Consider the following 14923-nt stretch of genomic DNA (forward strand, 5'->3'; position numbering starts at 1 on the left):
TTTCAAGAAAGATGTGGAGAAATTGGAGAGGGTCCAGAGAAGAGCAACAAGAATGATTAAAGGTCTGGAGAACATGACCTATGAAGGAAGGCTGAAGGAACTGGGTTTGTTTAGTTTGGAAAAGAGAAGACCGAGAGGGGACATGATAGCAGTTTTCAGGTATCTAAAAGGGTGTCATCAGGAGGAGGGAGAAAACTTGTTCACCTTAGCCTCTAATGATAGAACAAGAAGCAATGGGCTTAAACTGCAGCAAGGGAGATTTAGGTTGGACATTAGGAAAAAGTTCTTAACTGTCAGGGTAGTTAAACACTGGAATAGATTCCCTAGGGAAGTTGTGGAATCTCCATCTCTGGAGATATTTAAGAGTAGGTTAGATAAATGTCTGTTAGGGATGGTCTAGACAGTATTTGGTCCTGCCATGAGGGCAGGAGACTGGACTCGATGACCTTTCGAGGTCCCTTCCAGTCCTAGAATCTATAAGATATGCGGTGGCGGGATGCAACACTGGGGCTGCTGCGTGATCAAACTGACATCCTCCGACATCTGGTGGAGCTTCAGGAACAGCAGCAGGGTCACAAAGTGCCGCTGCAGCCCCTGTGTAACCACCCTCACCACGTTCCATATCTTCCTCACACAGACGTGTAAGAACGCATGGGGGAAGGCTTCGTGCACCCGCCCACTCCAACCCCGTGGATAGCCCAACCAAAAGGCTGTCATTACTTTGAAATATTTTTAGTGGCCTTTTCCTTCTCTCTTATCCTCCTCTCAAACCACACCCAGGCTACCTTGTCAGTTCTCTCCCTCTTATGACTTTTTAATAAAGAATACATGATTTTTAAACGACAGTGACTTTATTTCCTTAAGCAAGCTGTAATTGAAGGGGGAGGGTGGGTTGCTTACAGGGAATGAGTCAATCAAGGGGGGGGTTCATCAAGGGGAAACACACACTGTCACACCATACCCTGGCCCATGATGAAACTTGTTTTCAAAGCTTATCTGATGCGCACCGCTTTGTGGTGTGCTCTTCTAATTGCCCTGGTGTTTGGCTGCACGTAATCAGCGGCCAGGTGATTTGCCTCAGCCTCTCACCCAGCCATAAAGGTCTCCCCCTTACTCTCACAGAGATTGTGGAGCACACAGCAAGCAGCAATAACAATGGGGACATTGGTTTGGCTGAGGTCTGAGTGAGTCAGTAACGTGCGCCAGCGTGCCTTTAATGGCCAAATGCACATTCTACCACCATTTTGCACTTGCTCAGCCTGTAGTTGAACAGCTTCTGACTACTGTCCAGGCTGCCTGTGTATGGCTTCATGAGCCATGGCATCAAGGGGTAGGTTGGGTCACCCAGGATAACTATAGGCATATCAACATCCCCAACTGTTATTTTCTGGTCTAGGAAGTAATTCCCTTGCTGCAGCCATTTTAACAGAGTACTGTTCCTGAAGATGCGAGAATCATGAACCCTTCCCGGCTATCCCACGTGGATGTTGGTGAAACGTCCCTTGTGATCCACCAGTGCTTGCAGCACCATTGAAAAGTACCTCTTGCTGTTTACGTACTGGGTGCCCTGGTGCTCCGGTGCCAAGATAGGGATATGGGTCCATTTATCGCCCCACCACAGTTAGGGAATCCCATTGCAGCAAAGCCATCCACTGTGATCTGCACATTTCCCAGAGTCACAGCCTTTCGTAGCAGCAGCTTAATGATTGATTTGGCTACTTGCATCACAGCAGCCCCCACAGTAGATTTTCCCACTCCAAACTGATTCCCGACTGACCGGTAGCTGTCAGGCACTGCATGCTTCCAGAGGGCTATTGCCAGTCGCTTCTCAAGTGTGAGGGCTGCTCTCATCTTGGTATTATGGCGTTTCAGAGCAGGGGAAAGCAAGTCACAAAGTTCCAAGAAAGTGCCCTTACGCATGCGAAAGTTTCGCAGCCACTGCGAATCATCCCAAACTTGCAAAACTATGCGGTCCCACCAGTCTGTGCTTGTTTCCTGGGCCCAAAATCAGCGTTCAATGGCTAGAACCTGCCCCACTACCAGCAGGATCTCCAAAGCGCAGGGGCCCGCGGTTTGAGAGAATTCTGTGTCCATGTCCTCATCACTCTCGTCGCCGCTCTGCCGTAGCTGCCTCCTCCTCGCTTGGTTTTGCAGGTCCTGATTATGCTGAACCAGGACCTGCAGAGGCTGCACGAGAATGTGCGAGGTGTTTACAACGTCCACGATTGCGGTCTTGATCTGAGCAGGGTCCATGCTTGCTGTGCTATGGCGTTTGCACAGTTCACCCAGGAAAAAAGGCGCGAAACGGTTGTCTGCTGCTTTCATGGAGGGAGGGGTGAGGCTGTACCCAGAACCACCTGCGACAATGTTTGTTGCCCCGTCAGGCACTAGGATCTAAACCCAGAATTCCAAGGGGTCGGGGGAGACTGCGGGAACTATGGGATAGCTACCCACAGTGCAACGCTCCGGAAATTGACGCTAGTCTCGGTACATGGATGCACACCGCCGAATTAATGTGTTTAGTGTGGCTGCGTGCACTCGACTTTACACAATCTGTTTTACAAAACTGGTTTATGTAAAATCGGAATAATCCCGTAGTGTAGACATACCCTGCGAAGAGATCAGGTTTAAGACTTCGGCAAATGCAGTACAAATCTAAGTTTGCAGAAACTGATAATACTTCCATAATTCCAAAAGTGGGCTATGACATGGAATCAGGAGGGTAAGAATTATACTGTAGTTAAAGGAGGTTACTCACTTTGGAGTGTTTTTTCCCTTTCTTGACAACATTCCTGAAGCACAGAACAGTTTGTCTGTGCTGAAGGAGACAAAAGTCAACGGAAAGCCTGTTTCACAATGTGTGTATTTGCATAATAACAGATAGGGCCAAATCCTGCTGTCTTTACTAAAGAAAAGAAGATTCACTTTGGGGTAAAAAACAAAACAAAAACAAACCAACCAACTCCTACACATTGGCTCTTAGCTCCATAACCTGAAATAAGTGGTGAACTGTCTGTCTAAAGCCCACTATATAACTTGTTACGAACTGGTACTTCCACAAACATGATGTCACAAAAAGACTAATGCCAAAAAAAGTTAACATTTAAAATATTTGAAAACATATGTAAAAGCATAGTGGGAAAAATGTCTGTTTACCTCTTCTTTTTTAATATGGTTAACACTCATAAAGCACTGAAGCAACATATCTTTTACTTCATTAGTCTCCTCTAGGTCATAATCAAAACATAGTAAAGTCTGGTGTAGATGCCACAGACGAAGTATATCTGCACCCTAAAAAACAAAAAAAAACAAAACAGTTATGCTATAGTGAAAGTAAACCTAATTACACTTTTAGACTTCATGTCTAAGAGCTTTCCTGCCAACCACACTTCAGTTTCAGGACCTGAACAAGTCCTGTACCATATAGGCAGGGGTACTTTTTCAGACTGCATAAAACATTAACTAACTTGATATTGTGGAAATGGAAACAAATTAAAACACGCATAACCACAGAAAAAAAGGCTTGCAGTGAATCTGAGAGTCCAAGAGGAAGCCAGGGAAAAGAAACCAAAGATGACTAGGATAAGGGGAAGAAACAAGATAATGTTGCAGAGGTGGGATGAACCATGATAGAAACAATTAGAATGATAACGAGATGATAAAAATGAGACTGACGATAGAGGAAATAATTTCTTGGGTACTGCCACAGGTGTGCACAATGCTTTAGAAAACACAGTTCAGACAAAAATCGTCCAAGAAAATTAATCGAAATCAAACTGAAATAAAGCAACCAATTAAAAATGAGATTTGAGGCTGGGAGCTAAGAATTATAGTTCATCAGCAATGGACAGCTAAGCAAAAGGAGTGGACATGCCTCTGGAGCACATTGGTTATGGAACTGCAGTTATGTCTCTGCCTCAGTTTCCCTAGTGGCCTTTCAATCAATTCAAGGAGGCTTGTATACAGTCAACAATGCCCCTTCTGGGTCTGGTTTATTTAATCAACTGCCAACCATGGTATGTAAACAAGCCTTCTCCCTCATCTGTAACTCCCCAGGCTTCTCCACTGCCTAGTCTCTCCCCTGATGACTCAGGGAATCTCCTAGGCCTTCCTATCCAGAAAGCTTTGTAAGCTCTCCTCTGGAAATCTGTGTTCTGGGGTAGTTTCTCTCCCCAGAAACTTCCTCTGTAGTCTGACTCTCCATAAAGCCCAGGTGTTCCTTCATTAATTAACTAATGCTCAGCTACCAAAAGACACCATAATAGAGGTTCAATTTAAATGTATACCCCAAATTTAAAAAAAAAAAAAACAAAAAAAAAAAACAGTAAGAAAACCAAAAAAGTGCCACTGTGGCTAAACAAAGTAAAAGAAGCAACAAGATGCAAGACGACATCCTTTAAAAGTGGAAGTTAAATCCTAGTGAGGAAAATAGAAATAGAAAGGAGCATAAACTCTGGCAAATTAAATGTAAAACTATAATTAGGAAGGCCAAAGGTTCAAAAAGTAATACCACAAAAAAAAAAAACACCTCAGAAGCAGGAAGTCTGCTAAAGAACCTGTGGGGCCACTGGACGATCGAGATGCTAATGGAGCACTCAAAGGTAAGGCAATTGCAGAGAAACTAAATGCATTCTTTGCATTGGTCTTCATAGCTGACAATGTGAGGGAGATTCCTAAACCTGAGCCATCGTTTTTAGGTGACAAATCTGAGGAACTGTCTCAGATTGAGGTGTCATTAGAGGTGGTTTTGGAACGAATTGATAAATTAAACAGTAATAAATCACCAGGACCAGATGGTATTCAACCAAGAGTTCTGAAGGAACTCAAATGTGAAACTGCAAAACTACTAACTGTAGTCTGTAACCTATCATTTAAATCAGCTTCTGTACCAAATGACTGGAGGATAGCTAATGTGATGCCAATTTTTTTAAAAAGGGCTCCAGACATGACCTGGGCAATTACAGGCCGGTAAGTCTGACTTCAGTACTGGGCAAACTGGTTGAAACTATAGTAAAGAAGAAAATTGTCAGACACATCAATGAACCTAATTTTGGGGGGAAGAGTCAACATGGTTTTGTAAAGAGAAATCATGTCTCACCAATCGACTAGAATTCTTTGAGGGGGTCAACAAGCATGTGGACGAGGAGGATCAAGTGGATCTAGTGTACTTAGATTTCCAGAAAGCCTTCGACAAAGTCCCTCACCAAAGGCTCTTAAGCAAAGTAAGCAGTCATGGGATAAGGAGGAAGGTCCTCATTAATTGGTAACTGATTAAAACATAGAAAACAAAGGATAAAAAATAAATGGCCAGTTTTCAGAATGGAAAGAGATAAATAGTGGTTTCCCCCAAGAGTCTGTACTGGGATGAGTCTTATTCAACATATTCATAAATGGTCTGGAAAAAGGGGTAAACAGTGAAGTGGCAAAATTTGCAGATGACACAAAACTACTCAAGATAGTTAAGTCCCAGGCAGACTCTGAAGAGCTCCAAAAGGATCTCTGAAAACTGGGTGACTGGGCAACAAAATGGTAGATGAAATTCAATGTTGATAAATGCAAAATAATGCACATTGGAAAACATAATCCTAACTATACATATAAAATTAGCTGTTCGCACTCAAGAAAGAGATCTTGGAGTCGTTGCAGATAGTTCTCTGAAAACACTCACTCAATGTGCAGCTGTAGTCAGAAAAGCAGACAATGTTGGGAATCTTTAAGAAAGGGATAGATAAGACTGTAGCAGGGAAGTCCCCTGCTCCTGCCCTGAAGGGCTTAAAACAGCCCAGGAGAGGACTGTGGCTGGGAAAAGAAGCCTGGGCTGATTAGGGAAGTTAGGCTCAGCTGTGGCCAAGCCCCAGTCAGGCCCAGCTGGCTCCTATAAGAGGTTTTGAGCCAGAAACCCAAACAGTCTCCCTCTGCCTGTAGAGGTAGAAGGGCCTGGCTGCAGGGAGCTAGAGAGAGGATACCCGAGTGGAGCAGGGCTGGGAAAAGGCAGAGGAGCTGGGGAGCTCCAGCCTGGAAAGCCCCAGGCTGCGGCCTAGCACAAGGTCAACAGGTACTGGGCATTGCAGAGGGCAGCCCAGAGGTAGGCCAAGGCAGCAGGTCCAAACCCTCCTTGCCAGTGATGAGTAAGCTGATACTGCAGTCTGCCGCAGGGTGTGGGTCTAGACCAGGACTGCACAACATACGGCCCACGGAGGCTCACTATGCGGCCCGCGGGGGGGATTCTAAATCCCCCCACACATGAGAAACACCGTGCTCTGCAGGCAGCCCAGAGCCTTTTCAAACCCGGCCACGGCAAGGATTCAAACAGCTCAGGGCTCCCTGCACCTGCGGGCAGCCCAGAGCCTTTGCATCCCTGCAGCGGCCAAGATTCAAAGGGCTCAGGGCTCCCCACACCTGCGGGCAGCCCAGAGCCCTTTGAATCCTGGCCGCCACTCCCAGGGCCAGGCTGGGGCTGGGATTTAAAGGGCTCAGAGTTCCCTGCAGCTGCAGGCAGCCCAGAGCCCTTTGAATCACAGCTGCAGCTCTGGCGGCCAGGCTGGGGCCAGGCTTTAAAGGGTTTGAGCTCCCCTCAGTGGCAGGAGCTCTGGGCCCTTTAAATCCCTGCCCCAGCCCCACAAAGCTCCCGGTTCCCCCAGCCGCCAAAGCCCTGGGCCCTTTAATTTGCCCCTGAGGGCTCCTAGCCACCTCTTCAGCTGGGAGCCCCTGGTTGCTTTAAAATAAAGTATCACCTCCCCACTCCCAACCTTCCTTTTTGGCCCACAGCTGTTTTGGTGGGGCGGCACTGGGAAAAGAGGGTTTGTTTCCGCAGTGCTGGGCATCGCTGGGGTGGGGGACCAGGAGGTGCTGGGGGGAGTGTTTCCGCAGGGCCGGGGGGGTTCAGCCCTCAGCTGTTTTCTTTGGAGTAATGTGGCCCTCGCCGCATTATGAGCTGTGCAGGCCTGGGCTAGATGATGACTGGCAGTAGCCTTATATTGAGGTGAGGTGGAAATAGTGGGTGGAGGTCCTCTGGGGAGGGGAGACCCTAAGATTAAGGGGTTACTGCCAGGGGGCAGCACCCCAGATAAAGGGGCACTGGGTCCTGGGAGGGACACGGGCGGCCAGAGGACAGGCAGATCACCAGCCTGCAGAGGGTGCTCCAGAGTTGGAATGAGCTAATTCCCATAAGTCACCAGCACGAGGTGCCGCAGGGGTGAGTCCGCTCCTCTACAAGACAGAAAGTGTTATATTGCCTCTATAGAAATCTATGGTATGCCCACATCTTGAATACTGTGTGCAGATGTGGTTGCCCCCATCTCAAAAAAGAACTAGATAAATTCATGGAGGATAGGTCCATCAATGGCTATTAGCCAGAATGGACAGGGGTGGTGTCCCTACCCTGTTTGTTTGCCAGAAGCTGGAAGTGGGCAACAGGAGATGAATCACTTGATGATTATATGTTCTGTTCATTCCCTCTGGGACACCTGGCATTGGCCACTGTTGGAAGACGGGATACTGGGCTAGATGGACCTTTGGTCTGACCCAGTATGGCAGTTCTTATCCCATTACCAATCCAGAGGTGGATCTAGATTGGTTTACTCTCCTTAGCAGAGCCTGGGTTCCTGACCCCTCAGAAAGACAGCCCGTGTTACATCGCACAATAAAGGCTCATCTAGCATGAGGCTGAATTAAAAAAGGATTATTTCTAGGAAGTGCTGAGCACATGTACTCTGAAAAATAAAAGCCCCTTTAAGATTTTTCAGGAACAACAGCCCAAAATTGAGTCGCTCGAAATCATTAGTCACTCTACAAATATTGACCATTAACTTTTCGGGGGGGAGAGGAATTGACAGGAAAGGTTGCAGAAGAAGAGGCTAACTTATCACTTGATATTTTCAAAAAGGATTCAAGTTTTAAATTAATTTACACCGTATTACAACAAATTTAAAAACACAAACTGCAAGACAGGTATCACTGGAGACACATTAGACTCAATAAGCCTTAAACATATGCTGGATAAATTATATTAGGGGCCTTTATGACAGAAAAGACCAATTAACTCAAATAAAATGAAGGATATTTTATAGACATATGAACTCTGGATATTCAATAATTATAAAGTTATCCACATAGCTTCAACATACCGTAACAGTTTTGCTCTTCAGACTCTTTCTTAGCAGCATAATAAAAGCTGTTTTCCCCAGTTGTTGTTTTCCTTCCAATCCTTTCTCCCACCACATAGCACATAATTGCTGGATGGCACCCTGTAGGACTTTTTCAGATTCAGATAATGCATAAAGAATACCTACAATGAGTGCAAAGCAATTATTTACTGCAAGTACACTCAAACTCCTGTGGCACAGCAGCCAATTAGCAAGTTGAATCTGTCTTATGATGCCTACCTCAAAGTTCTGCTCTTCCTACGCTGGTGCCCACAACACCAATCACAAAACAGAAAAATAAGTTGTTTGGGTTTACATAAATGGTTCTATTAAGCTCTAAGCTATTTGTCAGAGTATAATGGCTCAGCAATAATTGAACTGTGTAAGATTCATCCATTTTAATAGTGACAGAGAGATAAAGGTACTTACCTAACTCACATGGGGTAGTTAGTGAATTTTTGTACAGGATTTTGGGGATGAAGATGCACAGCTTAGTTTTGGACACAACTCTAAATTATAACCCCCATCCCTTTTATTTTTCCAGCACACAGCTAGAATTCTAGATGCCCTTTACTTTAAAAAACTCTCTCTCATAGACAATTTGAAATCAAACACTCAGTATACTTAGCACTATATTAACTTACACAAATGTACTAGAAAACCACAATTAAGTGGTGATACATTTATTTCCAGATGGTACCTTGATTCTTGACCAAAGAGTCACTGGAGTAATAGTTATATCTATGTGAAGGAGAGATGCCTTTTTTTTTAAAAATTCTGAAGTTGGTGGATATCCGCTCGTGAGAGGGGCGATGTCAGATTATGACATACTAAAACTTTCCTTACTCCAGTTGGTGGTCAGCTCCATAAATGAACAGAGCATAAGCTAATTCTTGTTAATTTCACTTTGATGCTCAAGTTGCTGAAGGGAGGGCTTCAAGGAAAAACTGAATAATCCTAACCAGTTCCACTTTGCAGAAGACTATGTGGCCCCTACTATGTTATTGATTTTTAGGTAAAATCTCGATAACTCTAATGGAGTTAAAGCTGTGGTGATACTATATTGACAACATGATAAGTTAACAACTTCAGCCAGTATCACTTCCTTCATATTAAAGTGAAAAACTTAGTATGAATGTTCTCCTCCTGGGCTGGCTCCATCCCCCCAACATTGTCGTCTCATTATTGGAACCTGCAACAGTGTGTATCTGGGAGGAAATAGGACTGAGAGTCACTGAGAAGCTAAGCACGCAGATCCACAGGAGCAGCAGTAGGCCCAAGGATCTTGGCCTACCAATACACTAACAGCTAGATTCACAAAGGGATTTAGGTGCTGAGCATCATACCTAACTTTTAGGCACCTAAAAACAACAGGAATAAGAGTGATCCACAAAGCCTACATTAAGTGCCTAGATGCCTTATACAATGGGATTCACAAAAGCCAGCATACTAGGCAGCAAGTCACCTAAGGTATGCAATGGGAGATACTGACTAGGGGAGTGTGCTCTAAACCCCAACCCTCATGAAGATATGAACCTAAGTCCAAGCTGCAGAGAAACAACTATCTCTACCAGCGATTCACAACTGGGATCCCATATCCTGTGGTTAAGCAGCTTAGGTGACTTAGATGTTTCTTGTGAGAATGGCATAGGTAGGCGCCTAACTTCATACAAAACTGGGGAAGGAGGAGTTGTTCATCTTATAGCTTTAGCCCAGTGGTCAAAGCACTGACTTGGAATGTGGGAGACAAATATTCCATTTTCCTCTCTCCTCTACCAAAGGAGGAGAAGGATTTGAACAGGGGTCCTCCCACCTCTCAGGATAGTGCTCTAACTACTTAGCTATGGGATATTCTGACATGGGGCTCCTTCGACCTCTCCTGCTGATGCTGTTCCACTTTGGACGAATAAATAAAAAAAAAAAAATCATTGGAACAGGGCAGCTGGTCCCTTCGTCTACCATATCCCAGGCTACAGAGTCTCTCTCTCTGGCCAAATCACTCTTTCATTACTTATTCACAACGGAATGGCTTCAACAGGAGAAACTAAGGGTGTCCTGCATCAGAATATCCTATAGCTCAGTAGGTAGAGCACTTTGAGAGGTGGAGACCCCTGTCCAAATGCTCTTCCCCGCCTCTGGGAGAGGAGAGTAAAACTGAACCCAGCCCTCCCACTTTCCAAGTGAGAGCTCTAACAACTGGGCTAAAAGCTATACTGTGGGCCTCACCACTACCTCCAGCCAAATTGCCTACTGGATTAGGTCCTATTCACAATCCCTGAGCACACCTACCGGATTGGGCCCCACACATGACTTAGGCGAGCAAACACCTATCTTCTGTGGTTTGTGAATCACTGCAGTACTTAAGTGGGAGACACAGAACAGGCTGTCCAGGGAGGCTGCGGAAGCTCCTTCGCTGAAGGTTTTCAAAAGGAGACTGGATAGCCATCTGCCTTGGATGGTTTAGACACAAATCCTGCATCTTGGCAAGGAGTTAGACTAGATGACCCTCACAGTCTCTTCTAACTCTATGATTGTGTGTGTCTCGACTCCTAGAGTTAGGCAGCAGTGGCATGTGCCCAGAGGTAGAAAATAGATACGAGGGAAACTTGTACCCTGAAAATTTTAGGCACTGAGTAAGTTTAGGAGGCTACAGAATTCAGTGGGAGTTGTGAATCACAGCAGAGCCTAAAACTGGCCAGACTTAGGCACTTAAGTATCTTTGTGAACCCACCCTGAAGTCCCAACTTCACAATCTTGCCTCTCCATCACTATAAATAGCCCATTCGAAACAGGTGTCATATTGACACTGGCTGCACAAAATCTTCATTTGCAAAACCACACCACAGCGGGCAAAAGCAGCAAAGGGAGAATTGTTACTTCTTGAGTAGAAATAATTTATCCTTCATTTTGCATTTTGACACTCTCATAGGATAATATGCCATGTAGATCAGCATAATCTTTGACTCCTCCCCTCCCCTCCTCAAGGCTAATAATTCTGTATGTTTATAACATACTGATATTTTTTAAATAGTAGGAGCAAAAATTACAGACCTTCATCTCCTCTTCCATTTAGAGATGGTAACTGTCCCATAGAATGTTGGACATGAAGATTTGAAACAAATGTATTTAAATTGATAGTTTACTTGTTTTTTAGGGACAGGAGAGTCTACCAGCAGGATGTAAAAAAAAAAATTACATAAAACAGTGTTTCTTCTTATGGGATGGATTGTAAACTTATTGTTTGAAGGAAATAAGGAATCCAAATTAGGATATGCCATCCTTCACAGCAAGCTGTCATAGTAAATAAGGCCTGCAGGCCAAAATATCAGTGTCTCTGGCACCAAAGTACACCCTTTTATTCAAATCACAACAAAAACAAGACGACTTAACCATTAGCAGCAGACCAGTGTACTAAAGTGCTGCCTAAAATCAGCATACTATATAACACTCCACATTAAGAAAAATACCCACCATTTAATATTAGAGCACATTCTAGAAGAGCTTTGTAGTTTATATTTTCATCTACTACAGGTATCGAAGCAGTAACTACAGTTGTCACCCCTTGGATCACAGCTATCATCTGTTTCTGAAAGTTAAAAAACAATTCATCTTAAGGAAACTGAAAAATAGTTTTCTTTAATAACTCGAGAGGCTTCAAAATACGCTATAATTCTGAAAAAAAAGAAAAGGAACAGCCTTGGAAAATAAGCATTAGCTACAGAAAATGAGTTTGCATGGCTCAAACAATGTTCTGGACACATCCACTTGCTTTGTTCAATGTTAAATGGGAACTATCAAGTCAGTTGTGGCACAACATTCATATCTGCAAAAACAAAGCTTTTACAAAATTTAAATTCAAAGAAAAGGCTTTAGATTTTTATTAATTCCTAATTACTAATTTAATTACTAATACAGAAATATTTGTTTATATTTACACCATGAGCCTGGTTTGCAACCCAAACTTTGCAGCATATTCCCATTTGAGAGATAAGAAATTGTATCTATTTAGCAGGGTTGTTTTGTGGATTAATGCACTTATTTTAAAAATTGTTTTAAATCCGCAGATGCAATGTAAAGCATTATTGTGTTAGTGCAGCGGTTCTCCAACTTTTATAATTTGTGGACCACTACTCATCACAGCCTTGCTCCCACCGACATAAGTGTTCTACTACACCAACATAATAACTCCACCTCCACAAGAGGCGTAAGGCTTATGCAGGTGTAGTTAGGGTGATGCAGTGTCAGTGTAGACAAGGAGTTACTTACATTGGCTGTTGGTTGTCATTCTTGTCAATTTCACAGCTCCCTCCTGGAGCTGTGAAACTGACAAGAAAAGCTGGTAGGCTTCCTGCTGTGAATACTGAATTTGTAAAAGACTGAACTTGTAATAACAACATTTGATCAATTAATATAAGGTTAGTGACACTTAAGTATATCCCAGAAACGATCAAAACTCCAGACTATAAAGAGAGCAAGAAAAGATTAAAGAGCTTTCACTCTGGAAAAACTCCAAGTTGTTTTTTGGAAGTTGTACAAACCAATTCTGTGCAATCTCTAAGTGGATACATCTCCTGATAGAAGATCCTAATTCAAAGTACTCAGCATTTTGAATAACATATTGGAAGATTTTGTATTTTTATTTTACCATTTTTGGGCTTTCCTCTATTTCCATATCATCATCACTTTCATCTTCAATCCTCCGCCATCCTTCCACTGGGTTTTTTACCAAAGTGTGTGTTAATAGATCCGTCAGTCTCTCCCATAATGCTTCTTTCTGTTTTCTTGGTAATTCCTGAAGCAACTCATTCAGATCAAAAGGATCAAATGGATCCTTCTGTAAAGTGATCAGAAAACCAATTTATTCTGTGCAAGTGTAGTGGTTTACATTGATACAATAAAATAAATGCTTATTTTAAACAAAGCTCCTTTTACCAAACTTCTGTGAACCTTTCATATTATACCTAGTAATAAAGGGAAAATTACTTGCTTGAAATTCTGTTTATTTGATAACACCAACTTGAAGGATTCCTGCTTCTAAGTCTTAACTCCTTATCAAAAAACAAATAGAGCTTCCTTAACTCAAAGTCTCTTAATCTTTGATGGCAATAGTAAGTGGGAGTAAGTAAAGTTTTTGTCACAGGTATTTTTAGTAAAAGTCATGGGAAATAAAAATTCACGGTAGCCTTTCACTAAAAATATCCCTGACAAAACGGGTAGGTGGATTCAGCACCCACTGCTGCTGGGGCTCCCGAGTCCCCCAGTGATGTGGTGCATGGGCGCTCTGGGGTTCCCATGCCCCTGGGGCTGGGCTACTGCAGGGTCCCCCAACCGCTGGCTGCGGCTGCCCACCACTGGGCAGCTGCGCGGGGTCCCCCCACCAGATTGGGGGCTAGGAGCTCCAAAGGCAGGGCTGGCTGGGAGCTTCAGCCCCAGGGCAGAAAATGTCATGGAGGTCAATGGAGGTCACGGATTCCGTGACTTCCACGACATAATCATAGCCTTAATCATGAACCAGGTTCCTCGCTGATCACCACACAGTATCACCTGCTGAGTATAAATGCTCCAAATGTTCCTATCACGTTCTTATTGACTTACAACCAGAGGGAATTTCACCACTCTCGTATTACAAAATTAGAACCCAGAAGTAAGAATCCTGCACTGATGGTATTTTTAGATAAAGGTTTGTGATAGCATTCAAAAGAAGTAATCGGTGCAGTCTAATGGAAGAAATTCCAAGATAAACAGAAAAGATGAAAATAAAAGCGTGACGGTCCATAGGAATAGGCGCTCCCATTCCTGAAGAACTTAGCTGGAGACGGGAGCCTGCAGGAAGGACAGAAACAATGTCCTGTGGTACACTGCACTGCTTCCAAGTCTTGCTACCCAAACTCCACCAGCTCCAGAACACCTTGAGAAATCCTACCCATACTCATTTCCTCAACTCTGTAGAATAGAACACTAAATGCTAAGGACTTTGAGAGGTCTGCAGGATCAAAGCTCCCCTCCACAGAAGAGTTGATTGAAACTGCAGTTAGCAGTGGACTCAGCAGCCACTTGGCCAAGTACAATATTCCTTCTCCCTCCTGTGTACCTCGTAAGGGCTCCCCCCTTGTGAAGCTGCTAGGATTTATAGAACCAAAACTCCCCCTCTAATAGGCTTAAGAATTTTTAGAAAAATAAAGAGACATGGTAGATATTAGACCAATTTCTGTTGGTGAGAGAAGATATTACCTCACCCACCTTGTCTCTCTCTAATATTCTGGGACTGACCTGGCTACAACAACACTGCACAGAAAAACACAGACATTCCTAGCAAAGCTTTTGTCTAAAGCGAAAGATGAAAGAGTATATGAATTGTGTGTGTAACTTAAGGGTAAATTCCTTTATTGAATGCTGGAAATATATAAAAAGCAAGTATTAATAAACACCACAATTCAGAGTGGAGGTTAAATTTTAAAAGAACCAAAACATTTGAAATCTGTATCAATGTTAGAGGACATCATCTCATTATGATGCCCTACAAAATATCCACTGAGCAGTCTGGTGACAAAATTCCTTTCCTCCTCACAGCCCTCAACCCTAACAGGATTTGTTAGCTTCTAAATGCAGGCTAACCAAAATTACCCTGACATAAGGTGTATATCCCAGCTTCAAAATAATAATAATATTTTTAAAAGGGCAAATAATGGTCAGACACCTAACTTTCACATACGCGTACACGCATAATAAAGTCCTTAGATGACCCTCAGTAACAGTCATCCATGTGGGAACTGAATTCA

At 43.5% G+C, this 14923-nt stretch overlaps 1 protein-coding gene across 1 annotated transcript in view; it reads right to left on the bottom strand.

Annotated features, from left to right (window-relative positions):
* The window catches only part of NCAPG2 (non-SMC condensin II complex subunit G2), a 156654-nt gene that overhangs the window by 132682 nt on the left and 9049 nt on the right, over window positions 1-14923 (bottom strand). The window contains exons 3-6 of the mRNA XM_030550109.1: window positions 12790-12978; window positions 11616-11730; window positions 8127-8287; window positions 3157-3291 (exon numbers count right to left, since the gene is read on the bottom strand). Of these exons, the coding sequence (XP_030405969.1) occupies window positions 3157-3291; window positions 8127-8287; window positions 11616-11730; window positions 12790-12978 (600 nt within the window). The remainder of the gene's footprint in view (window positions 1-3156; window positions 3292-8126; window positions 8288-11615; window positions 11731-12789; window positions 12979-14923) is intronic.

Source organism: Gopherus evgoodei, chromosome 2, assembly GCF_007399415.2.
Source record: "Gopherus evgoodei ecotype Sinaloan lineage chromosome 2, rGopEvg1_v1.p, whole genome shotgun sequence".
Lineage (NCBI taxonomy): Eukaryota > Metazoa > Chordata > Testudines > Testudinidae > Gopherus > Gopherus evgoodei.